General features: G+C 35.4%; 1 protein-coding gene across 2 annotated transcripts in view; it reads left to right on the top strand.

Annotated features, from left to right (window-relative positions):
- Nucleotides 1-24,851, top strand: part of UBASH3A (ubiquitin associated and SH3 domain containing A) — an 83,637-nt gene that overhangs the window by 34,638 nt on the left and 24,148 nt on the right. For both annotated transcript variants that reach the window (XR_003567455.1, XM_027843595.1), the window contains exons 5-6: nt 14,195-14,364; nt 21,615-21,823. Coding sequence is in view for 1 of the 2 variants with exons in the window: in XM_027843595.1 (XP_027699396.1) it covers nt 14,195-14,364; nt 21,615-21,823 (379 nt within the window). In the remaining variant the exon portion in view is untranslated. The remainder of the gene's footprint in view (nt 1-14,194; nt 14,365-21,614; nt 21,824-24,851) is intronic.

Genomic DNA, 24,851 nt, shown 5'->3' with positions numbered 1-24,851 from the left:
TCCAAATTCTCTCCCTCCCTCAAAATCCTCCCTCTCTCATTGAAAAGGCAAGCAATATGATACCCATTATACACGTGAAGTCATGAGAAACATATTTCCATTTTACCCATGTTGCAAAGAACACAAAAGCAAGAAAAATAAAGAAAGTTTAAACATATGCTTCAATCTGCACTCAGAGTTCATGGAAGTAGATAATATTTTTTATCACAAGTGCTTTGGAATGTCTTGGATCATTGTATTGATTAGAGTAATTAAGTCTTTCACAGTTGACCATCATTACAATATTGCTATTACTGTGTACAATATTCTCCTGGTTCTACTCACTCATTTCCCTTTACATTAGTTCATGCAGTCTTCTTAGGTTTTTCTGAAATTATCCTCATCATCATTTCTTATAGCACAAAAGTATTCCGTCACAATTTGTTCAGCTGTTCCCCAATTTATGGTCATTCTTCAATTTCCAATTCTTTGCCACCATTAAAGGATCTTCTGTAAATATTTTTGTACATTAAGAAAGGCTTTTCCCTTTTTTATCTCTTTGGGATATAGACCTAGTAGAGGTATTGCTGGGTCAAAGGGTATAAACGGTCAAAAGATATGAACAGCAGTTTTTAGAAGAAGCAGCCAAGAAAGCTAAAATGAGCTTGGATTTCTTTAAGAAAAATAAGGATTTTCAGAATAAAGCAGTGACAGTTCCATTTTACTCCTTATGTGGAGTATTGTATTCAGTCCTAGTTGCCACAGTTTAGGATGCACATTGATAATAATAATAATAACTAATAATGTCTATCATTTATATAGCACCTTAAGTTTGCAAAATGCTTTACAAATATTATCTCATTTTATTCTTACTAAAATCCTGGGTACTATTATTACCTAGTAATTATACCTAGGTAGTATTATTACCCCCATTTTACAAATGAAGAAATAGAAGAAGACAGAGGTGAAATGACTTGCTTAGGTCACATAGCTAGTAGGTGTCTGAGGCTGGATTTGAACTCGTCTTCCTGACTCTAGGTCAAGTGGAGTCACTGTGCCATCTAACTACCTGAAAAACTGGAGAACAATCAGGGTGCACTGGTAAATATTTAACAATCAACTCTCCAAAAACACATGAGATACTTTTAAGTTTAACCTATAGTATTAACATTTTCTCCATCAATTTTTAAGTCTAAATAATTTTAAAAAATCAAACCCAAAAGAGACAAATCTTAGCTTAACATAAGCAAAGTTTTCCTAATAATTAGAACTATCCAAAAATGGAATGGAAGTTAAGGATTGACCCACACTGGAGAACTTCAAGCAGAAGCTGGATGATCACTTGTGAATGTTGTGATAGAATTCTATCTGTGTATGGCTTAGCATAGATGACCACTGACATCCCCTCTATTCTAAAATTGTATGATTCTGTGAAAGTGGCAGTGGGAATCAAGAAGTTCTATAACCCATCTTCCTCTTACACCTGGAGTGTTTTCAAGAACAATGTAAGCTACAGTGGAAACCAGAAGATAGAAGTATTGTAAAAGGAAGATATATTGGACCATAGATTCATAGCTAGAAGTTCATCCAGTCCAATCCTTTATTTTAAATATAAAGAAACTGAGGCTTAGAGAGCTGAAGTGATGTTCCAAGGTCACACAATGGTAGTTTTTGAATTAGATCTTCTAGACCAGTGGTCTTTTTATTTTTATTTTTTTGCATACCTAAGTTTTTTAATTGAATACATCCCAATGATTTTATGTTTGTTTATAAATTATGTATAAAATAGATGTACTACTGTACTACTATATTAGGATCATAATAAGCATATAGAAAATAGAAGTCAAAAGAATAAGATAAAATTTAAGAATATTTTAAACAAATTTAATAATATTTTTAATAACATAGTTGAATATGCTTTATTATTTTTTTAAATCTTGGTATAACACTTTGTGTTACAGAGATGTGAAGTTCTGGTCCTAATTTCAGTTTATTGTGATGCTTCCCAAAAGAGGAAGAAGAGGGAAAAATTTCAGCAAAACTGATCAATACATTTAAAAACTCTGACATTATGTGTGATGTCTTAAATCCATGAAGCCCTCTCCCTACCCCAACATCTGCAAAGGATTAAGTGGAAATGTCTTCACATACCTCTCCTTTGGGGCCAACCTTGTTCGTTAAAATTTTACAATATTCATTTTGGGCTATTTTCGTGTTTTTTCCTACTTGCACAGTACAGCTATAGATATTGTGTATGTTGTTTTCATGGCTCTGCTTACTTCACTTTACATTCATTCATGTAAGTTATTTTATACTTCTCTGTATTCATCATGTTTGTCATACAGTCATATTCCATTACATTTATGTTCCACAATTTGTTCAGAAGCATTTCACTTTCGAACCAGAAGCTTCAATGTCTTTAGCTTATAAAACCTGATACCTGAAAATTTAAGTATAACTTCCTTCCACAAATGTGAACCAATGTAAAGGAACAATTCTCAGATTTAGTGGTGATGTATTCTTCGAACTTGGAATTTTAGGTTTTTCATGTGTATTTTAAGAACTGACAGACATACTATAAATGCCCAGGAATAGTTGAAAATACATATTTCCAAAGGTTATATTTTTGTGTAGGTTCCTGAATAGAAACAAGATTGTTTAGTGGATCAGACATTGCCTGGCCTCTTATTTTATCCTGGCACAATCTTCTACATCAACTACTTAGAGCAGTGTTTCACATTGTTTTATTTTTAATGTTTTTAAAAATAGAAGTCAAGCCTTCTCAATGTGATTTCATATAGGAAATAAAGGGGTAGACGGAACTATGGTGCAATGAAATAAGAACTGGATTTCAAGTCAAAAGACTCACTTGAACTTATCTGTGTGACATCAGGCAAGTCACTCAATTTCTCTGAATCTTAGCTTCCTCATTTGTACAATATGGAAAAATCCTTAAACTACACAAGTTTGTTATGAAATTTTAAAAAATATTTAAGTGTTTGTGATACAGAGGTCAACAATTGTTGCTAATAATAAAGTGAATGATCATTTTCTGTATAATAGGACTGAAACCCTGTGCTTTTCCACGTTCAGTATAGGGTTTTCTGGGTAATCTCAATTATGTAAAAACTCCATCCAATGTCTTCTCTACCAAGTAGGAACCACAAAGAAAATAGCAAAACATGGAACTAGAACAGAATAATAAGCAAAAAAAACAAGAGAAAATCAAGTAGTATAATCATTCTCGATCTCCCTACATGAAGAGGTACAGTATTCTACAGATGTCCAGCCTTTTGAGAGGTGGAGGATTTCCCAGATGGTTGATGGACCAGGGTCGTGTTGTAGTGAGTCCATTCTTTCTGCTTTAGCTTCTGTTTGCTCTGTCTCTGCAGATGCTGTTTCTCTCTGCCTCCCACTAAGCTGCTGCTGCCATCTGCTGCTACCATCATTTTGTTCCCCTCAAAAGAAATGTGTGTGTGTGTGTGTGTGTGTGTGTGTGTATGACAGAGAGAGAGAGAGATAGAGACAGAGACAGAGAGACTGCCCACATGACTAGAAACTAATCAACACCTTTTTATCTCTTTTATTAATCATTCCCACATCCATGTTCAGCGGACATTAAAAAAAAAGCTCCTCATAGACTATCCAGACCTTTTTGGAGATAACCAATGTGGGAATTTGTTTTTTTGGGGGGCCATACATATTTGTTTTGAGGGTTCCATATTTTTTCTTTTTTTGTTGTTTTATGCAGGGGGTGAGAGGAAGAACTAATAAGCATTTGTAAAAAATAGATTCCATTCTTTAAGACTAAAAACAAAAGCTACCGATAAAATAATAAAAACAAAAGATATTTTAGAACAACTCACACACACACACACACACACACACACCAAAGTTCAAATAGTCACAAAGAGGCTTTAGTGGCATTTAGCAACACTAGAGGGTAGCTAGGTGACACAGTGGATAGAACTGAATCAGGAAGATTCATCTTCATGGGTTCAAATCTGGCTTCAGACACTTACTTAGCTATGTGACCCTGGGCAAGTCATTTAATTCTGTTTGCCTCAGTTTTCTTATCTCTAAAATGAATGGGAGAAGGAAATGGCACACCACTCCAGTATCTTTGCCAAGATAGCCCTAAATGGGATCATGAAGAGTCAGACATGACTGAATAATAACAACAGTAACACTAGAAGAGTCAGGATAGAGTGGAACTGGCCTGCATTCTTGCTATAGCAGTGGTCCATGATCCCCTTTACAAACAATGACCTATGACTTTCATTTATGATTCAAAGGCAAAGATCTCTATTTTCTCTAAGCCTGTTAAACAGGAATCCCAGATCTAGAATCACTTGTATGTTTGGTTCATACCTCCCAAATTACTGCAATGGAGAAAAATTTCTAGTTAAGTTCTGAATTACTTTGTGCAGCTTTCAATGTGGATTCAATTTAATTGGTAATTATTCAACAAAAAAGCATGTTTAAACTATAACTTAGAACATTAGAGCTCTTAAATCTAAAAAGAATAGTAATAATAGGTGTGGTCTTAGACTTCACACACACCCCTAATCCTGATGTATGTTCCCCTCTCACATTCCCTTGTGAGTCTCTTGATCCTGACCTAATTTAGAGTGAATTAGCTTGGTGGCACATAGACCTTATCATCCTTCCACAGGTTTAGAAAGTTGTCACCAAATGTTGTTTGTCCTTTGTTTTTGAAGAAGACCAATGACATCACAACATCAGGATCAAGGCAGAGTGTGTTCATCTGTGGTTCATCAGTCCAGTGAAAGTTCAAAAGGCTCTACCACAGGTTGGGCACAAGTAGCTAGTCCATTACAACATTTGGGATGGAGATATCTCTGAATTTGCACAGCTCATATTTCCTTTGTGCTACTGCAATTCTGCTTTGCTCATGGAATACAGAACCTTCTTTGATGAGGGCATGCCACACTGGGCAGTCTTATGCCAGTGTCTCTAATGTCTCACAATCAATATTAAAGTTCTTCAGAGAGACCTTAAGAGTGAGCTTATGCTATTTCTTCCTACCACTATGATTTCTTGCCTTGTGTGGTTCTCCATAAAATACTCTTTCAGGTAAGCATGCATTTGTCATTTGGTCTACATGGCCAACCCATCAGAGTTGCATTCTCTGGGGCTGAATTTGAATGCTTGGCAATTCAGCTCAAGAGAGGGCTTCAGTGTCCACTACATTATATTGCTAGGTGATCTTCAGAATCTTCCTAAGACAATTCAAATGGAAATGATTTGATTATATGGCATAGCACTGATAGACTGTTGGGGTTTCACAGACATACAACAATGAAGTCAGCACAACATCTCTGTAGACCTTTACTTTGGTAGGCAATCTAAGGCCTTTTTTCTCTCACACTTTCTTTTGGAGTTCCCCAAACTCTGAGCTAGCTCTGGCAATGCATGCATCAACCTCATCATCTATGTGCATATCTCTAGAAAGTATAGTGAACACATTCAAAATCTCTCCATTTAATTTTGACCAATTGTTTCATCATGGATTGCATGGTGTTGGCTGGTAAATGACCTCTGTTTTCTTGGTGTTGATTATCAGGCCAAAATTAGCACAAGCAGCAGAGGATTGATCTATCCTCCACTTCAGAGACTGCATTGAGTGCACAATCATCTGCAAACAAAAAGTCATGCACCAACCCTTCCTTCACTTTGGTCTTGGCTTGTAGCCTTTTCAAGTTAAATAGTTTACCATCAGTGCCATAGCTGACATTGATTCCATTTCCATTCTCACTGAAAGCATCTGACAATGTTGCAGAAAACATCATGTCAAAAAGCATGGGAGCAAGCACATAGCCCTGATTTATTCCATTGATGGCTGGGAAAGCATGAGAGTATTGTCCTTAATACAGAGCCTGTGTGAGCATGCCATCAAGAAACTGGCATATAATACTGATAAACTTCTCCAGGCAACCAAATTTCACCATGATCTTCTATGACTTTCTATGCAGAGCAAATGATTATACTGGTCTTGTCTCTTTCCTAAGTGTGATAACAATGTAGTCACTGGTTTGTTTGTTTGTTTTTTTATTTTTTTTTTATCCTCAACCTTTATTTTTTTCCAAGAAATTACATCTTTTTTTTAGTTTTCAACATTCCCTTTTATAAGATTTTGAGTTCTAAATTTTTTCTCCTTCTCTCCCTTCCTTCCCTCCCCGCTCCCAAGAGGGCAAGCAACCCAATATAGGCTATACATGTACAACCATGTTAAACACATTTCCACATCAGTCATGTTATGAAAGAAGAATCAGAACAAATGGGAGAAACCCTTAAAAAGAAAAAAAAATTTTAAGTGAAAATAGTATGCTTTGATCTGCATTTAGATTCCATAGTTTTTCTCTGGATGTGGATAGCACTTTCTATCATGAGTCTTTTGAAATTGTCTGCCATTGCTGGGAAGAGCCAAGTCTATCATAGTCATTCATCACATTATATTGCTTCCACTTTGTACAATGCCCTCCTGGTTCTGCTCACTTCATTCAGCATCAGTACATGTAAGTCTTTCCAGGTTTTTCCAAAATCTGCCTGTTCGTCATTTCTTACAGCACAACAATACTCTACCACATTCACACACCACAACTTGCTCAGCCATTCCCCAACCAATGGTCATTCCCTCACCCTCCAGTTCCTTGCCATCACAAAAAGAGCTGCCATTAAATATCTTTGTACATGTGGGTTCTTTTCTACTCTTTATGATTTCTTTGGGATACAAATGCAGCAGTGGTACTGCTGGATCAAAGGGCATGCACAGCCCCATAACCCCTTGGACACAGCTTCAAATTATTCTCCAGAATGGCCAGACCAGCCCTCAACTCCACCAACAATGCACCAGCATTCCAATTTTCCCACATCCTGTCCAACGTCCACCACTCTCCCCTTCTGTCACATTAAGCAATCTCATAGGTGTGAGGCAGTACCTCAGAGTTGTTTCAACCTGCACTTCTCTAGTCAGTAGCGATCTAGAGCATTTTTTCACATGAACATAAATAGCCTAATTTCTTCATCTGAAAACTGGCTGTTCATATCCCCTGACCATTTATCAATTGGGGAATGACTTTAATTCTTATAAATTTGACTCAGTTCTCGATACATTTTAGAAATGAGGCCTTTATCAGAGACACTGGCTGTAAAAATTGTTTCCCAGCTTTCTGCTTTCCTTCCAGTCTTGGATACATTGGCTCTGTCTGTGCAAAAGCTCCTCAATTTAATGTAATCAAAATTATCCATTTTGCATTTCACAATGTTCTTTATCTCTTATTTGGTCATAAATTCTTCCCTTTGCCATAGATCTGACAGGTAAACTATTTTCAAGTTCTATAAAATAATACTTTGGTATGTGGCATTCTAGTTTCTTAAAATAATAATTGGCATTCCATTGAATAAGTAAAATAATTTAGGTAACATTGTCATTTTTATTATATTGATTTGACCTTCTAATGAACAACTAAAATTACTCCAATTATTTAGGTCCATCTTTATTTGCATAAGGAGTGTTCTTTAGTTGTATTCTTACCTTCCATATGTGTGTCTTAAGGTACACTGCCCAAGTATTTTACACATTCTGTAGTTATTTTAAATGAAATTTCTTTCTCTGTTCATGCCAGCTTTTATTGGAGATATACATAAATGCTAATGATTTATATGGGTTTATTTCATATCCTGCAACTTTGCTGAAGTGATCTCAATAACATTTTTATCATCATGTCACATGCCAAAAAGTGACAATTTTCCTATCTTTTTATCTGTGCTTAGGACCTGTACTTTGGCATCATGGTGCAATGAGAATCTTGCCAAGATTGTCACACCTGACATTGTTCTGGATGATCTTTTGGCAACTAATCATTAAATCTCATTTCTATCCCAAATTTACACCATTTCTATAAAACAGCAAGAAAGCTTTACTTAAGGAAACTAAAAATAAAAAATAAAATAAAGCTTGGTAACCTTCCCATATGCCATGGTGCTAAGATAATCCCATCAATTACTTTTTCTTCTCATTACTGTAGCTGGAATTTTAATACTATATCAAATAGTAATTGTGATACTGCATATCCCTGATTTACCACTTAGCTGATTAGAAAAGTTTTTAATTAATTCTCATTACATATTATGTTTGTTCTTTGTTTTAAATACTGTAATAGCAACTTAAAATCTCCTTTTTAGTAAAATTGAAAATATTAAGAAATATTTCTCTTCAAAGCCCTTTCCAGACTCCAAGGGGAAAAGCACCTTAGAAAGATAAGGAATAAGTTACAGACAAAAAAAGTTTTTTTTCTGAAAGAATTGGATTGAGTGTCACCCTAACCTTTAACAAAGAGTCTTTTCTTATTTACTTCATAGCCTCCCCACCCACCTGGAGCAAACTGACCCCTCGACCCACCCTTTTCCATTGTGAAAGGATATTGACTTTTATGAAAGGAAGGAAAACACTTTATTTACTCTGGGAATGAGGGGAGTGGAGGAAGAAGGAATAGGATGATGGCCAACAATTCTGTAACTTTAACCCCAATTTCATGTCTACATATTGGGATCTTTCCCTTTTCAAGATACCCATAAAGGTTGCCTGAAATAATCTTGGAACAGAGAGTCTTGTTGTAGGGCACGGGGGAACTACACCAATTTGGAATACATGGAATACATAGAAATACATGAATATTAGATTAACATTAAGTTAAATTAAATTAAATATTAATATTTTCTTTGACAATAGATACTAATCATTTTAAGGAAGGCTTTATTTGTTCTTAGGTTTTATAATATGTATTTTTAAAAACAGAAATTGGTGGTTTATCTTGTCAAAAGCTTTTTCTGCATCAATCAATATAGTCATATTTTTATTTTTTATTAATATAATCGTTTTGATATTTTTCCTAATATTGAACCAACTCTGAATTCCTGGTCACAGTGTAAAATCTTTGTTATATTTTGCTAATATTTTGTTTACTACTTTTCTTTTAATGTTAATTAGAGTTTATGGTTTTCTTTCTGTGTTTTGACTCTCACTGTTTACATCAGAGGAGAAACTTGGTAGTATCATGTCTCTTCTTATTTTTTAAACAAATGTAATACTGGAATTAATTATTCTTTGAATGTTTGCTATGCCTCACTTGTAAATTCATCTGGTCCCACTTTCTTTTTTCACTTTGAAAGCTCATGGATAGCTTGTTTAATTTCTTTTTCTGAAATAGGGTTATGAAAGTCTTCTTTCTTATAGTGTTAATATGAGTATTTTATAAATTCTGTGAATATTCCTGAATTTCATTATTTTCTAATAATTGCCATTATGTCTTCTTTATTTCTTGTGTATTCACTTTCTTTTTCATTTTAAGCAGCTCATCATTGAGTTGTTCTCTTTTTAACCAAATTAGGCTAATAGTTTCTCTCTTTTATTGGTTTTTGTTTTTAAAAATCACCTCCTAGTTGTATTAATTCAATAAGGTTTTTTTTCAATTTTGTTAATTATTTTTCAGAATTTCTTTTTTGATACTTAATTGAGAGTTTTAAATTTGTTGATTTTCTAGGTATTTTTTAGTTGAATCCCAATTCATTAATCAGTTCTTTTTCTCTTTTGTTGATGAGCATATTTAGAGAAATAAAATATTCCCTATGAATTGCTTTGGCTATATCCCCAAACTGTTGTTAACATTTTCTCACTATTGTCATCTTTAAAGAAATTATCCATTATTTGTATAATTTTTTTGACCCATACACTCTTTAGGATTAAGTTATTTAGTCTCTAATTTTGAATCATTTATTCTATGACCCTTTATTGAATATAATTGTTACTGCATTGTGGTCTGTAAAAGATTTGTTTAATACTTCTCCTTTCTGCATTTGTTTGGGAGATTTGTATGCCATGATATTGGTGGGAGATCATGGGTGAGGTACTGAGAAGAAACACAAGTGTTCAAAGAATCACAAGTCAGTCAACATATTACTCACAAGCATTCAATTGTATGATTCCCCAGCCATTCAATCCCAGTAGCAAGCATGAGGTGGTAACACAGAAATGGAGTGGGACGCTTACCCAGACTGAGAACACAGAGCTCTAGGTTCCTTTCTTTTTATTTGATTCTTGTTGCTGGGAAGATTCACAGGGACTTAGTGGGAGGAGAATCTTAAGAGGTTAAGAAGGGGAGTCATTTGGTGGCCCAGACTGAGACCTTCCTTGTCCATTACAAAGGTATTATGATTAGGAAAGTTTGATAACTGTAATTAGATGAAATTTACTAAAATGGATGTTTATTAACCTTGTATACATGGATTAAATAAAGTTTGCTAAACTGATTATAATTAGAAGAACCCTGCAGTATTTGGTGAAATAATACTGACTATTCCAATATTGGATAGATTAAAAATTCTGGGTACATAGGCAGATCAATCAGTGGTTATACATAGGGTGACTTCTGTTACGGAGGGTCATCAGCAGGATAATCTTCACAAATATGTGGTCAATTTTTATAAATTTGCATGAACGGTTAAGAATACGTATACTCCTTTCAATTCCCACTCAATAATCATCAGTAGTCTATCATGTCAAACTTCTATTGAGGACCTAAACTTCTTTATCATTTATATTTTATTTAGATTTATCCAAAATGGGTATATTGAAGTCCCCAGAATCACATAGTTTTATTGTAACTTTTTTTTTTTGTATTTTGACTTTGTCTTTTTGTTCTGAGAAAGCCACGTAGTTTTCTATCATGATTTTTTTAAAAATATATCTAGGTTCTTCCTTTGGTTGTGGCTTTCGGTTAGACCACTGATTTCTAAATAATCTCTCTTTGACCTAGTTTGCAAGTCAGTTCTTTTATATGAAATATCTTACATTTTCTTCTACTTTTTTGGTATTTAGACTTTGTTTTTAACATTTCTTGTTTTCATGGGATTATTAGCATCTATTTGATCTATTCTATTTTTCAAGGAATTTGTTGCTTGGGTAAAATTTTATACTTCTTGTGCTAAACTGTTAATTTTATTTTCAAGTCTTTCCTTCATAATTCTCAATTTTTTATACTTTCCTCTAATTTTTCATTTAATTTATAATATCATTCTATGTATTTTTAGATTTACTTCATTTCTTCAAGGAATTATGATTGAACTTGCATACAAACTATTTTCCTTTGAAGTTTTACTTATAGATATTTTAGAGTTCTCTTTTTCTGGGTTTGTATCTTGGGTGTCTCTATCAATATTATAACTTTTAATTGTGGAATTCTTTTTTTTCTACTCATGCTGCCAAATTTAATTTTGGACTTTGGACTTTATGCTATAGCCACTTCTGAAGAGAATATCTGGTCCTTTTTTTGGTCCTGTTTTGTATTCTCTTAGGTCCTACTGCTTTTGAGGTTTTTCAGGGATTTCAGGAAAAGCTTAAGCTGGGGACATGAAAGCTTCCAGTGTGCCCAAAGTGGTTGGATCCAGGGAGAATTCATTACCTTCCTGATCTCAGCTTTGCAAGCTCTTAGCTTAGGTTTAGGTCTGAGCAACATAATGATTGACTTGTCCCTCGTTGAAGCCCCAGTAGTATGCTGCTGGACCCAATTACCATAAGCTGTCTGAAAGGCTCTGCAGATTCAGTGACAAAATTTTAGATTCAATCTTCTTCTGAACTCCTTGTCCTGATTACTCCACTTCAGGTTTCAGAATGATCTGAGAGCTAGATCTGAAATCTCATTCCACTCCCAGAATCAGAGCTGCACAGATGGTATTTGTTGTATTTTCTGCTTCCTTTCCACTACATTGTCTCTGGCCCATGATCACTTCTTGCTTTACTTGGACTTGTTATAGGATTGCTCTCTTTCTCAGAGTATACCTGACAGGCATTGGTTCAAGAAATTTCTCCACCATATTCAGTATTTACCTTGGTTTATTCAATTCAGTAGCTTCATTGTCTAGGTTTATGGGGAGAGGAAAGAAAGGGGCAGTCTATGCTTTAATCAAGCTCCACCCTGCACTCTCAAAGTATAACGGTAGGCCCTGCCTGATTCTCAGTGTAGTGGCCATGACCAGGACTCTCTTCTCTAGGAATTGTTTAACGTTGTCTCATGCTGTGATTCATGCCCAGGTTGTTTAAATGCTAAATTGGGCTGAGGCCAGGAGTCTAAACAGACCTCCTTCTGAGGCCTTTTTCTTTTCTTTTTGGTGAGGCAATGGAGGTTAAGTGACTTGCCCAGAGTCACTAGGCAGTGAGTGTTATGTGTCAGAAGTCAGATTTGAACTCAGGTCCTCCTGACTCCAGGGCCGGTGCTCTATCCACTGTACCATCTAGCTGCCCTTTGAGGCCTTTTTCTCTTGCTGCTACAGGGATTCTTGGTCATATCCAAACAGGGCTTAATCCAAGGATTCTTTCCTATTTCTGTGGAGCTCAGAATTGTCCCCTTTACTAGGCTCCATAGGGCCTTTCTCCCATTTGCTATGGGTCTCATGTCTTGACATGAGGCTCTGAGCAACCCTTAAATTGATAGCTGCCTGGAGCCCCTCCCTCACCGTTGGCCTCTTCTGGTAGTTTCTCTCTAGTTGTCACGAAGTGGCTTTGAGTTATTCTTTCTACCTATTTGGGATTGATACTTCAAAGTTCATGCAGAATTCTAGCCATGTTTCTGTGCATTGCAGGTCTGGATAGAAGAGTCTACAGATGTGTCTCCTTATTCATTTTTAAATGGTTCATTTTTAGACTTCACTAGGGTGTTTGCAAGTGATCTGGGATCCTCTAACATGCTACCATCTTCCCATGATCTTTTTCTCTATTTCCATTCAGTTATCTCCAGAGACCTATCATATTTAATTTTTCTAAAATTCTATACAGGGATTTAATTTCTTTGTTGTTTTTTGTTGTTAGATTTATCTAGGATCAATGGGGTAAATTAAAGTTCATCATTATTACAGTTTTATTATCTATTTCTCCTTGTAATTCATTTAATTTTTTCATTAAGTATTTACAAACTGTGCCACTGTGAACATACATATTAAGAACTGAAATCAATTTATTGTCTATGTTACCTTTCAGCAAAATGTAATTTCTCCCTTTGGCTCTTTAAATTAAGTCCATTTTTCTTGTTGCCTTGTCTAAAATAATAATTACTGCTATGCTTTTTATTGTAAAAGCAAACAACTTTATAACCTGTAAGAACTGTGATCAATACAAACACTCACCATTCATGCTTCCAGAGGATGAATGATGAAACATGCTATCCATTACAGAGAGGTAATGAATTTAAGGTGAAGAATGAGATGTATGGGGTGGAATTGGCTTTGCTAGATTATGCATATTTGTTGTAAGAATTTTTTTTTTCAGTGAGTGGCAGATGAGAAAGAAAATAGATTTTTGTTAATTTTAAAATAGGTGGGGGTTCTACAGATATAAAATGTTTCAGATGAAGTTACTTTAATATTTGTTTTACTTCACTGTTACAAGAAACTTCTCACGAAGTGAAAGTAATCTGTAAATGTGTGCAATATAAAAACAAAATACATCAAAACTGAAAGTAACTGAAAAAGGGATGTTGCCACTAAGTAGCACCATATGGCCCCTCTTTATATGTAGATTAAGATAATTTTTCTTTAAGGTGACAAGGAGGATATCCTTAGGATATGTCTGGTTTGGGAGGCTAGGATTTGAAACACTGGTGTTGCTTTTTTGCTAAATAAGGCATTAAAAAATCTGGCCCAAATGTATAGATATAGGAGAACAGCCTACATTTGAATTAGTAAATAGAAATTATATCCTTTTAATCTTTAATGATATATAAATTTATTGTTATTAAATATTTTATATTAAATATATTTTTATTAAATGTATTCAAGAGCATTTCATTTGTTTCCAGTCCCCAGAGTAAATTATTGTACTGGACTGAATTAGGTCTCTCCTAAAACACCTATAAAATGAAGGCCTTTGACTGGATAATCTCTAATACCCTTTCCACCCCAGTATTCTATTAGTCTATGATTCTATGTGCAATGCAATGTACACTGCAAGGGATGCAAATAAGTGTAAGACAGAATTCTTGCCCTCAAGAAGCTTACAGTTGAACTGACAAACACAATAAGTGACATAGCAGTTTAAGAATTAAATGACAGTGCCATGCTACAATATGCGATATCATGCCTTATTACTTTTCAAATATAGGACACCTCTAAAATAACTTTATGTTATTTAAATTTTTTATAGATTGCATTATAAAGCCATGTACCAAACAACTCCATCTTACCCTTGCTCATAAATTTTACCCTCATCATCAAAAGACTCTGGAACAGCTAGCAAAATCCATCGACCAAATACAAAGTTGTCAATGGACTGCAGCTCTGTATTCCAGAGATATGCGCTTTGTGCATTACCAGGTAAGATATACATCTCTTCTACACGAGGCTTCAATGTTTATGGAAAGACTTTATCTTTATCTTTAATTTATTGGGAAGGAGTAGAGAAGAGGGAAGGGTATCATATTGCTTAAGAGAATTCTTATATCGATATGTACATGTTGCTCCTGATGTGAATTCTCATACCATAGACCCCTGATTAGGGCATGGACCAGCCACTCACTTTCTGGGCTAGCTCACTCCCCTCAGTGTGTCATTTCATTGGCAAGTATCAGTTCCCAGAGAAGGACCACCACCATGGCTGTACTCAAAAATCTCTCAGGATGCTAGGTGAAATATATTCCTTCTATAAATTATTATAACACTTGAAAATACTAGGGGAATATACTCTCCTGATTCATTTCTATTTGAGCCCCCATTATAATAGGTCTTACATGTTTCCATTTACACAAAATCAACTACTCACAATGATGATACCATTAGATCTTAAACATAACCATTTACTTAACAATAAAACAAAATTATTAATAATCAGTACAAAGATACTTAATATAAGGAATGAAGGAATAATTAACTATATAATAATAGTTAACATTTACATGGCACCTAATTTGTGCCAGGTGCTATGCTAAGTGATTTTAGAAATATTATTTCATTTCACACTCACAAAAATCCTGGGAGTAAGTGCTATTAATGTCTCCATTTTACAGATGAGGTAAGTGAGGCAAACAGAAGTTAAATTACTTACCCAAAGTCACACAGCTAGTAAGTATCTGAGGCCAGATTTACGAATAGAAACTTGATTCCTATCCTCCCACCATGCATTCATTGTCTAGGGGGAGAGAGGACATATTTAAAGAAATGTGAACACAAGTCAAGAAAATCACATGCTCAGACTAACTCACAACTCTACACTGCATGCAGGCTTTATTCTCATAGGTTCATTTGGGAATACCACATAAAGCTGCTTCTCCAAGAACTGTTGTCCTGGTCTTCAAAATTCTCTTACTAGGCAAATCCAGAGCACTTCAATTATGTCATCATGGCTGTGCCATGTGGGAAATTTGTACTAGTTGAATTTATTGATGCAGTCTATGCACGCACCAGTCCCTCATTACAAAGGCAACATAAACAAGCCCAGTCAGGTCTTTACTCCCCTGGATTCTACTTCTTCTAGTCATCTGGCAGTTAGCCTATTCAACAGTAAATATGCTGCAAAGCTCGTCTTTGCCATTTCTGATTTTTCTCTATTTAACCAGGAAAGTTAGGCAGTAGAAAGCAACAGACATTTGTGGGAGACTTCACCTCTATCACACCGTAGATGCCATTGAAAGGTAATTCATCAGTTTTCTAATAAGAATCAAGTTTTCTCCAGTCAATCGGGAAGGAGCATCTGAAGCCTTTGTGTCATCTGATCTTCCTGCTGCCATTTTCTTCACAGTTCTGCTAGAAACCGGCTTCTCCCTTCCTATTCAGCCTTCACTGCCTTGCTTAGTTCTCTTCTGCCCATTCTTGGTCACTCCAGCTAGGTTCTTCACCATCTTCAAAGGCTCAAATCAGTACCTCCTACTACTCAGTAACTCATCTTTCCCTTATGAGGTTAAAAAAAATCACTAACTACCCTTTTCTGTTAGTTATAAAAGCAACAATCCTCATTTAATCATCTTATGGTCTTCAACTACCAGATCTGACATTTTTGTGAGTTTTAACCCGTTAAGTCTTAAAAATATTGCACAAAAATGAACTGTAGGAACGCAATGCTGTGCAGTTCCACCTATTTCTCAGTTCTCAAAACAATCTTTTTAATATTTGATGTCTCTAAGCATTTTATTTCTTCACATTTGCATTTTAGAAGTTTTTAGTACATAAAAATTCATTTTCTACCACCTTTCAGCTAGCAAATTGTTTACATACTAAAGGATATAAGCTTGCATTCTTTACAAGGATGTCAGGAATAAGGGGCAGCAAGGTGGCACAGTTGATAGAGCACCAGCCCTAAAGTCAGGAGGACCTGAGTTCAAATCTGTCCCCAGACCAACCACTTGACACTAGCTGTGTGACTCTGGGCAAGTCACTTAACCCCAACTGCCTAAAAAAAAAAAAGTAAGTATAAAGTAAGCCTTTTTACTTACTCAAAAGTCCATTTCATGCCTCTTTTGGCAAACAAATTTCTTCCATCTTTTCTTGAAATTATTTCTTTATTCATGGATTTTAGCAATTTTTATTAAACAAAAGTTTTTTTTCTGACCCCTTTCAGCTGCCATACTGTTTATAGCCTAGAAAAACCTGACATTCTTCTCAAGTTGGTTCCTTTTTTTTTATGGAAAAGTATTTTTTTCTTCTCTTGTCAACAACTAAACTGCTCACATTTTAAAGGATCAGTACTTACACTTGTATCAAGATCCTTCAAGTTGATTCTTTCAAGTGAAAGATTACATTTTCTTCATCTAAATGCAATGAAAACTATTTTGTTTCTTGTGTATTAAAGGTGCTGGGACCTCACATCATATTTATGTGTGTCCTGAGGTGGTTGAACCAAAAAGAGAAAGATTTCTGTTCGATCAAAAAAAAAAAAACCATTATAAAATGCAATGTTATATGCTAAAGGTTTGAGTACTGATTGGCATCTTGAGAACAATCATGATCTGTGAGCCAGAAGGCAAAATGGAGTCATGGCACAAAGTTTTTAAAGAGCTATAAAATCTGTGACAGACTGAATAGAATAAGGGAGACCTCAAAAACAGCTGACCCAAAAGGAATTGGTAGCACAGAGGCAACAGGCAAAAGGAAAAGAAAAAATTTCCTCAACTATGGCAGAGAAGAAAGAGATTGAGGAGGGCCATTAACCTATACAGAATTTTGGAGTAGAAGACTTGGATTGAAGCTATTGGTTGTATCCACATCTTCAAGGAATGAGGGAGTTCTAAGAAATGATTTATTCTTCCCTCAACTTGCCCTCCTTGCCCATTAATAAACATTGTGACAAACTTTATTTCTTTCTTGATACTAGAAATTTGGGTAATCTGAATTTTTGCCTCAATCATCAAGAGGCCAGAGGTTAGCTAGAGATAATCATTAAATTCAAATTAGGTAAGGGAGCCACTCCTCTGTCTAAATATTAGGAATTTTCCTAAATGGGTACCATGAACTATTGTGATTATACTCTTAATTTTTATTTAGTATAAATTCCATAAAGCAGAATAGCAAATTATCATGTCAACCTGATACTATTTTATAGTGCCTCTAGATTAAAAGGATAAATAAATAAAGCTAATAATTCTAACAGTGTAGCTGATTAAATCCCACCCTGCAATAAATTTTCACTGAGGCCTCTGCATGCACAGTACAGACTTTAGCACCTTTTTGCCATATGCCAACTGATTTAGAAGGAAAGCATGCTACATAATACAAATGCTGTTAAGCTGTGGGAATCAAAAAGACTCAGCAGGAATGAAACTCACTGAGCTGGGTTCTAAATAAATCTATGATATGATGCAACACATTTCCTCCAATTTTTATTTAACAGAACAATATATAACTCTAGAACCACCATTCCTAACATATAGAAATTTCTTACCTCAGTCTTGGCCCTCTATGTTGATATTGATATTTATCAGGTACACTGTTTCCTTCTCTCAGTCTCAGGCTACATCTCCCCCTCAGTGCTCTAGAGTAACCTGAGGGGTTGGAGGTTCTCTAATTTCATTGGCTTGAATCTCCACAGCTATGCCCTCCCCCATTTTGCTGCCCTAGTTCCATTTAACTAATTAATATCAATTAGCTGCTAAAAAGATATTCACAAAAAAAATTTAAATAAATAAATAAAACATTAAAAAAAATAAAATAAAAAGATATTCACTTCAAAGATATAGAAAGGATAAACATACAAACATTTCCCCACAACTCCTCAGGGACCCGTTCAGCTCAGTTCCTGTGTGCCATTGGTATCAGCAAGTTCATGTCCAGATGTGGCCTGATCACTGGATCAGTCCTTGTTTTAGCTACCCTGGTCTGCATACTGAAGGCCATTCTCCAAAGGTCACTCCTTGGTACTGGTGGTATCAATGCTGCACTGGTTGCGCAACTAGGCCTTGACTCAATCTCTTCCTGACCACATCTAACCTCAAAATGTAATCTTCACCTAAAATGAGAAAAAAACAAAAATAAATGCAGAGGCCAAGAATCAAGGCTCTTTCACATGTTCACAGGACCTCAGAAGAAGAGAAAGCTCTAAGGACTCCCTCTTAACAGTACAGTCTCTCCCTGGACATCATGAATGTAGGATCCACGATGATCTACCAAGAACGCAGCTAAAGGAGCAGCTAAGAGACGCAGTGGATAGAACATCGGCCCTGGAGTCAGGAGTACCTGAGTTCAAATCCAGCTTCAGACACATAACACTCACTAGCTGTGTGACCCTGGGCAAGTCACTTAACTCCAATTGCCCTCAATGCCCCCCCCTAAAAAAAAAGAATGCAGCTAAAGACAATGAGGCAAAAAACGACAGAAGGTGACTAAAGTCTTTCGAATGCAACTTCAGTCAAAAAGCCTCCCATGGACTGTTATAGAATGTCTGTGCATGTTCCACAATCTCTCTGATGCACTTCCCTAACAAGGCATCATGAGTCTCTTTGAAGGAAAGTCCGATGTTTTACCAGGCACTCAACATGTGCTACAGACACTCAATACAGATATTACACAGGAGATCAAATTTTCTGTGGCTGTGTGGTCTATTGAACCTGGTAAAACCACAAATGAACTGTCTCCATAAGAATGGAACAGTCTCCAAACCTCCTCCCACTTACCTTCCTTAAGGTATCTGGGGAAGAGTCCTACACTAGCTACACAAGGTCAAGGAAGGAAGGGAGGGAGGGTGGTGTGCCTGAGATCCAAGGCTCCTCAGTGGGATAAGAGCTCCCAGACCAACCACTGCAGTTTTCTCTGCCATCAAGCACTAAATGGCTCTAAGAAGGCTATCTCAGACTATGGCCTCATAATCCACAGTACCAATTCCCAGAATCAGTTGTCACTAGCTTGGATACTTTGACTTCCCCTAATAGCAAATAAACAAGTCCATGTTTCTGAATGTCATGGAAAGAAGAGTCTAAATCTCATGAACAAACAGGAGTATACAATCTCACATACTCATGTCCAGATTGGTCACTGTTCTTATCTTTTCTCATAACCTCCTCTGTTCCAAAACTAACATTCAAATCTTACCATGTCACCTTCATCCTAATGTGTTACCTAATTCCTGCTTTGATCAGTCCTGCTTCTGAGGTTTTCCTTTTAAAAGAATATAATTGTCATCAGTGTGCCATCATCTTTCTTTATGTTGCAAACACCATGGGCCCTAGAGCAAGTAATAATTTGGGAGAAGGGGAAATGGCACTAGCTTACATAAGAATTGGGAAATGAATGAAATTTGTCTAAATCACATGTACAGCAGAGGTGTCAAATGAGCCACCTGAATCAGATTAAAATGTAATTGGGAAATATTTAATGAAATAAATAAAAATGCAATAAAACAGAGGTAATGTTAATTTGTGTTTGTTTGTTTGTTTGTTTTTTGCAGTCTTCAGGAATCCTTATGTATGGTTTAGTGGCCCCTATTTCTATTTGAGTTTGACACCACTGATATACAGCCTGGCATAGTGGAAAGTCAGGAAGACTTGGGTTCACATCTACTTCTCATACTACACTTACAAATAATTTAACAAATTACAAATAATTTAACCTCTCTGGGCCTCAGTTTCCTCACCTGTGAAATGGAGATTAATAATGCTTTTAGTCTTAGAGAATTTGGGGGAGATGATTGAAATTATACTATCTCAAAAATGTCACATAGGCAAAGAGCATTAAGAGGTTAAGTGACTTGACTGGCATCATAGAGATGGTTTGTTTCAGACCAGGTCTTCTTGATTCTGAGGCCAATTTTGCATCTACCATAAATTGCAGAGAGGTGGCCAATCTATATTAGTAGAAGAAGTCTCCTTACCAGGAGTTGATTCCCTTTATCAGTAATACCACAGATCTAAGTATGAGATTGCTGTGAGGATAGAAAGAGATCATATCCGTAAAGTACTCTGGAAATTTTAAAGTACAATATAAATCTTATTTGTTATTATATTCTGTGTATCTTAATAATTTATTATTCTCCATGTCAAGTAGTTGCCAATAGCTGAAAGATGTCTGAAAATCTAGTAATATTTCTAGACATTTCATGTTAGAGGGAGGTAACTGTCAAAATGTGGTTACCAACATTTATTTTGGAACTCCCATTACAGTTACGATTCATCAGCTATGGAAAGAACATTTTGTTAGATTTTTTGATAGCCCAAGCAAGACTTTTGTTTAAATCTTATCCAGATTTTGAAATGACAAGCTATATCATAGTGTATAGGAATTCATAGCAGCACTTCATTATGTACTTGAGGGGTAACATTTTTATTCTATACTTAGTAACTAATAATTAATAAAAATAAACATCCAATAAACATTTTAAAAATTGAAATCATATGTAAAACTACAAACTTTGGATTATTTTAAACTACTTTATAAAGTACATATTAACTTAAGCAAAATAATAACAAAAACTTCCTGTTTGTTTTCATGGCCCCTTCTGATCTCTTTTTATTACATGTATTTTTTGTTTTGTTTTGTTGCTTTTTTTCCCCCACACGATCATTTATGCAAACACGCAGCACACAACACTCTGGAGTAGGGCGCAAACTACATTAAATGTAATTGGGAAATATTTAGTAAAATAAAAATACAATGAAACATAGACAATACTACGTTTTAAAACTAGGTCAAAATGTGGCCTAGGGAGATCCTTATGTGCAGTTTAGTGGCCTCCATTTCCATTTGAATTTGGCTTTTGTTTACTCATTTTCTTAGCTGTGTCCAATGCTTCATGACTCCTTTTGGGATTTTCTTGGCAAAGATACTGTAGCAGATTGCCATTTCCTTCTCCAGCTCATTTTACAGATGAGGAAACTGAGGCAAACAGGATTAAGTGACTTGCCCAGGATTACACAGGTAATAAGTGTCTGAGGTTGGATTTGAACTCATGAAAACAAGTCTTCTTGGCTATAGGCAGGGTACCACACAGCTGCCTGTATTTTGAATTTGACACTGCTTGTTTATATACCACATTGTTTTGATTCTGGATATAGGAATTTTAAAGAAGTCTTGATTTTCATATGTTGCAGTTATTCCGTAATGCAAACTCTTTTGCAAGTCCTAAAAAGAATTTCCTACTTTTCCAGACACTGAGAGCACTCTTCCAGTATAAACCTCAAAATATGGATGAGCTGATGCTCACTGCAGGCGACTACATCTTTGTTGATCGAACCCAGCAAGCTGAAGCCAGTGAAGGCTGGGTGATTGGGATCTCCCACCGAACAGGCTGCAGGGGCTTTGTGCCTGAGAATTACACAGAGAGAGCCAATGAGTCTGATACTTGGGTTAAACACAGGTTGGTGTAAATGCTGCCTTTGAGTGGCAATTACAGCTCAAGTTAGAGTATGTTTGTGTATGTTTATGAGAGGGAAAATGTATTCTTTTCTTATTACTTAACTCCCAAAATGCATCCCCAAAACTGGGCTAAATATATGTGTGTGCACGTGTGTTGGCTTTAGAATAATCTCATTGTTATTAAATTATTTATTTTTCCTTATTGGTTTGTGTAAGTTTACAGTAAATTCCCTGGTTTGCTCATGAGATTCTGCAGCCATCGTTGAAAAATGCAAATTTTGTTGTTCGAAAAATGTCACCACTGAGTTTTACAAGCATTAAGGAAAATAATATAAGTGAAAGCACTTAGTAAATTGGAAAATACTATCCATATTAAAGGTGTTTCTATACTTTAATGCATTTGTGATTTCATCAATGTGAATATCCCTTCCAATAATGAAGAATGTTAAGTCTTTGTGTTGGTCTATCCTTTGTGACTCATATGTATCTTCTCATAAACCCTTCTGAGTGGGTCTATCAAAATTGCTAGGGGCTTTTCTCTAATTCTCTTGGCATTGCTGGAATACCAGTGGTATATGAGGGTTGTGTATCAGTTATGCTTCTATTCTTACCACTTAATTGACCCACCTTCTTTTGCAGTCTTTTTGAATGCCTTCTTAATACCACTTCTCTTTAATAAGTTTTAGTTAGTAATATATAGCAGTATATGCATGCCAGTATTGCTCTTTGTTTAACCCTAAATTTTAATTCTTTGAAAAATTTTATATTGCATGATTTGGATTCATAAACCACCACCAGAAGAATATTTTAATTTTTAAAAAAAAGGTGGACTTTTGTTTCAGGGAAAAGTTTGTTTTAGGGTCACTAAAGTACTATAAAGTTTCCCAAAGATAATCCTAATCACTGTCTTCTTCTTGTTAAATTTTGGGGCCAGTTAATTGTCCATGTGTACCATCTGTCCAAGCTATACACCCAGTTCCTTCTATAATACTCCAATAGTCTAAGAACACACTTCTCAGTCTTATTTGCAGTTATCATAAGACATAAGCCTCAATGTTTCTATGACTTTCTGAAGTTATACTGCTATACATAAAAAAGTATGACTCTAGTTCAACAAAATTTCTTCCCAAGGTCTACTCATGCCCCCTTTATTCCTTATGGTTGTCATTCTCTCTCATACCCTCAATCAATCAAGTTCTTTACCTATGACCACTTGAGAAGTTCCTAAATTCTATCTACTTTGTAACACTTCCCTCAAACTTTCTATTCTTGTAGCTCACTCTTCACTCACTACTATCAAAGAAAAAAATATACTCTGTGATGTAGGCACAAGCCTTTCAGAAACAATTTCTATTGATTTTAGTATATTCTAAATGGAAGCATTTCTCTTTTTAGAGAGAAATGTAGAGATTGAGAGTGTTTCCTTGTGCCCTCAAACATCTTTCTAAAACAAATCACTTTAAAATGAAATCACAAGCTATATGATTGTCAAATAAGGAAAATTTCACAACATGATAAAATATAGTTATGGAGAATAGGGTAAGGTAAAAGTTTAGTTAACAATTTGTGTCATCAAACACAACAGCTGTCACTTAATTTTTGGCACACTCTGGGAGGATAATTTTTCTAACATTATTCAATCCCTCTTTGACTACACTCTTCAAGGATTTTCCTCTGTAGCTATTCAAAAGTGAAGTATTTCTACTAAATAAAGTAATTAAGAGATTTATTCCATCTAATCATTACCCTAATCCCTTCAGGGCATGAATGAATGAATGAATGAATGAATGAATGAACAAATGAAAGAAGTCTATGTGCTAAGTAATGGAGATAAAAATAGAAAAGGGAGACAGTCACTGATTTCAAGGAGCTCACATTCTAATGGGGGAGATAATACATATGGAAAGTTTCAGCTGCGTGTCAGAAAGGAAAGGTTCCATGGTCTCTAGGGCACAAGAGCAAAGCACATGATAATGCCTTTTCTTTAATGTTGTTTCCGCTGATAAAATCATAGTAGTTTCTGATATTGAACCATTTGACAGAGCCAAGTTTGTTATCAAGAACTTTCTTTTCTGGGTCTTCAGTAGCTGTGGCTATTGCACCTGAAGGAAAATATGCCAGGCTATATCTCCAGAGGGATTGCTTCACTAGATGATGGCTATTAATTTTAAGGGGTGCTGTCATTGCCCAGGGCTCTTGTGCTAAGGATAGACAAAGGCATACCTTAAAATATTTCTGTTCTATGTCTGATTAGCACCCATAATCCATTTTCTAGGATGTTAGCTTTCTTTTTTTCCTTAGGAAAAGAATTTAATGGAAGGCATTGTTTCCTGAGAATTTGAATAAATACTGATAAAGTTTCCTTTCTTTAGATAAGTCCTTTTAGTTGAATGAAAAAAAGGCTTTTTAATGTTTCCAAACCACTTGACTAAATGTTTTTATCCCTTTCCCTGTGCATATGATAAATGCTTTTCTTAGGTATTTGCTACATTTGTTCATTGTTGATTGTCTTCATAGCCCCAGATCAAATATTTTCTCTGTGATAATCTTCCTTGCCTCCCAGTGCCTAAATTGGAATGGAATTCTCTCTCAACTAAACTCTTACAGTATGTCACATCTCAATGCATTTTCATATTCCTAACCTTGTTTCATGGATTGCTATGGCCAAAGAGTTCCTTACTTAGCCTAACTACTAGTGAGGAGGTAAGCAAGAAAGTGGACAAAGTCCATCACTAGTACCATATTTGAAATTCTTTCTAGCTTAGAAAAACCTAGAACCTGCACTCTGATTTCCTAGTCTTAGAGAACTCAGGGTCACTTCCACTTTACAATAAGTCAATAGAGTAGAGCTCTCTACCTTTTATAACAATTATTTTATCAGTAACAATGTTTTATTCCTTTCGTATCCTTCACAGTATGCATAGTGAGCACTTGACAAAATGCTTTTTTGAATGAATTTACTAATGATAATCTAAGATTTCTAGACAGCAGACTTTATTAAACACCAAACATATAGTTATATGCAGGCA

This window comes from Vombatus ursinus, unplaced genomic scaffold (assembly GCF_900497805.2).
Source record: "Vombatus ursinus unplaced genomic scaffold, bare-nosed wombat genome assembly UNPS02014924.1, whole genome shotgun sequence".
NCBI classification, from domain to species: Eukaryota; Metazoa; Chordata; class Mammalia; order Diprotodontia; family Vombatidae; genus Vombatus; species Vombatus ursinus.
The sequence above is the reverse complement of the archived record's forward strand: the minus strand, read 5'-3'. Positions and strand labels throughout refer to the sequence as shown.